The 1,145-nt window shown below is 33.8% G+C and overlaps 1 protein-coding gene across 1 annotated transcript; it reads left to right on the forward strand.

The window, feature by feature from the left end:
• Nucleotides 1-516: 516 nt before the first annotated feature.
• Nucleotides 517-1,143, forward strand: LOC105827211 (zinc finger protein 737-like; the record flags this gene model as incomplete). Its single annotated transcript, XM_012665248.1, has 1 exon — nt 517-1,143. A coding segment is annotated over one exon (627 nt), but the record flags the coding sequence as incomplete, so codon positions are not given.
• Nucleotides 1,144-1,145: the final 2 nt, after the last annotated feature.

Genomic DNA, 1,145 nt, shown 5'->3' on the forward strand with positions numbered 1-1,145 from the left:
AAATATTTTATGCACCATCATTATAATACTACAGAATTTTATTTTTGGTATGTACATATGTTCCCCAGAGAGTTTCATATTTGTCATGGAAGATAAAAACTGGGCTTTGGAAAGACCCTAGAAAGTCAGATGTATGAATGCATGTGCCACTAGTTTAATTCTCTTTTGAAGAAGAATCCAGGAGAGAGGATTTTACCACTAAAGCCATTATGCTGTATCAGGAAGGAGGAAGAGCTTTGGTGTGTAAATGTAATAAATTTTCCTTTTCTTTCTATATGGTTCTTTGTGTTGTGCTCATCTGGGGTGCTATAAAATATTAAACAGTTATAAGCATTCTCAAAAATCATGTTTGGCAGTATATTTTTAAGTTAATATATCTATGAAGAAATTAATACCTGTAGTATTCTATTGTACTTCCTTACTAATGTGCTTGGTATAGTTTTATATATTCAGTTTGTGAAGTATATTCACCTTAGTGTAATACGTGAGATAATTATTTACATTTATTTCTTTCAGAACTGTCTGACCATTACATCCAAGACCTTTTGCCAGAGCAGAGCATAAAGGATTCATTTCAAACAGTGACAATGAGAAAATATGGAAGCTATGGAGTTAAAAATTTACACTTCAGGAAAGACTGGGAAAGTGTGGGTCAGTGTAAGAGGCAGAAGGTATGTTACAAACTAACTCAATGTTTGTTAAGTACCCATAGGAAAATCTTTGAATGTAATAAATGTATGAAAGTCTTTAGTAAGTCTTCCAATCTAGATACACATATAAGAAATACCATGGAGAAAGCTTTCAAATCTAATGAATGTGGCAAAGCTTTTAATCACAGCTCAAATCTTTCTGAACATAAGAATATTCATACAGGAGTGAAACCCTACAAGTGTGAAGAATGTGGCAAAGTCTTTAAGCAGTGCTCAACCCTCTCTATACATAAGAGAATTCATACTGGAGAGAAACCCTACAAATGCGAAGAATGCGGCAAAGCCTTTAACCAGTGCTCAAACCTTTCTATACATAAGAGTGTTCATACCGGGGAGAAACCCTACAAATGTGAAGAATGTGACAAAGCATTTAAATTGCGTTCAAACCTTAAAAGACATAAGAGAATTCATAGTGGAGAGAAACCCTACAAATGT

Source organism: Propithecus coquereli, unplaced genomic scaffold (genome assembly GCF_000956105.1).
Source record: "Propithecus coquereli isolate 6110/MARCELLA unplaced genomic scaffold, Pcoq_1.0 Scaffold987, whole genome shotgun sequence".
NCBI classification, from domain to species: Eukaryota; Metazoa; Chordata; class Mammalia; order Primates; family Indriidae; genus Propithecus; species Propithecus coquereli.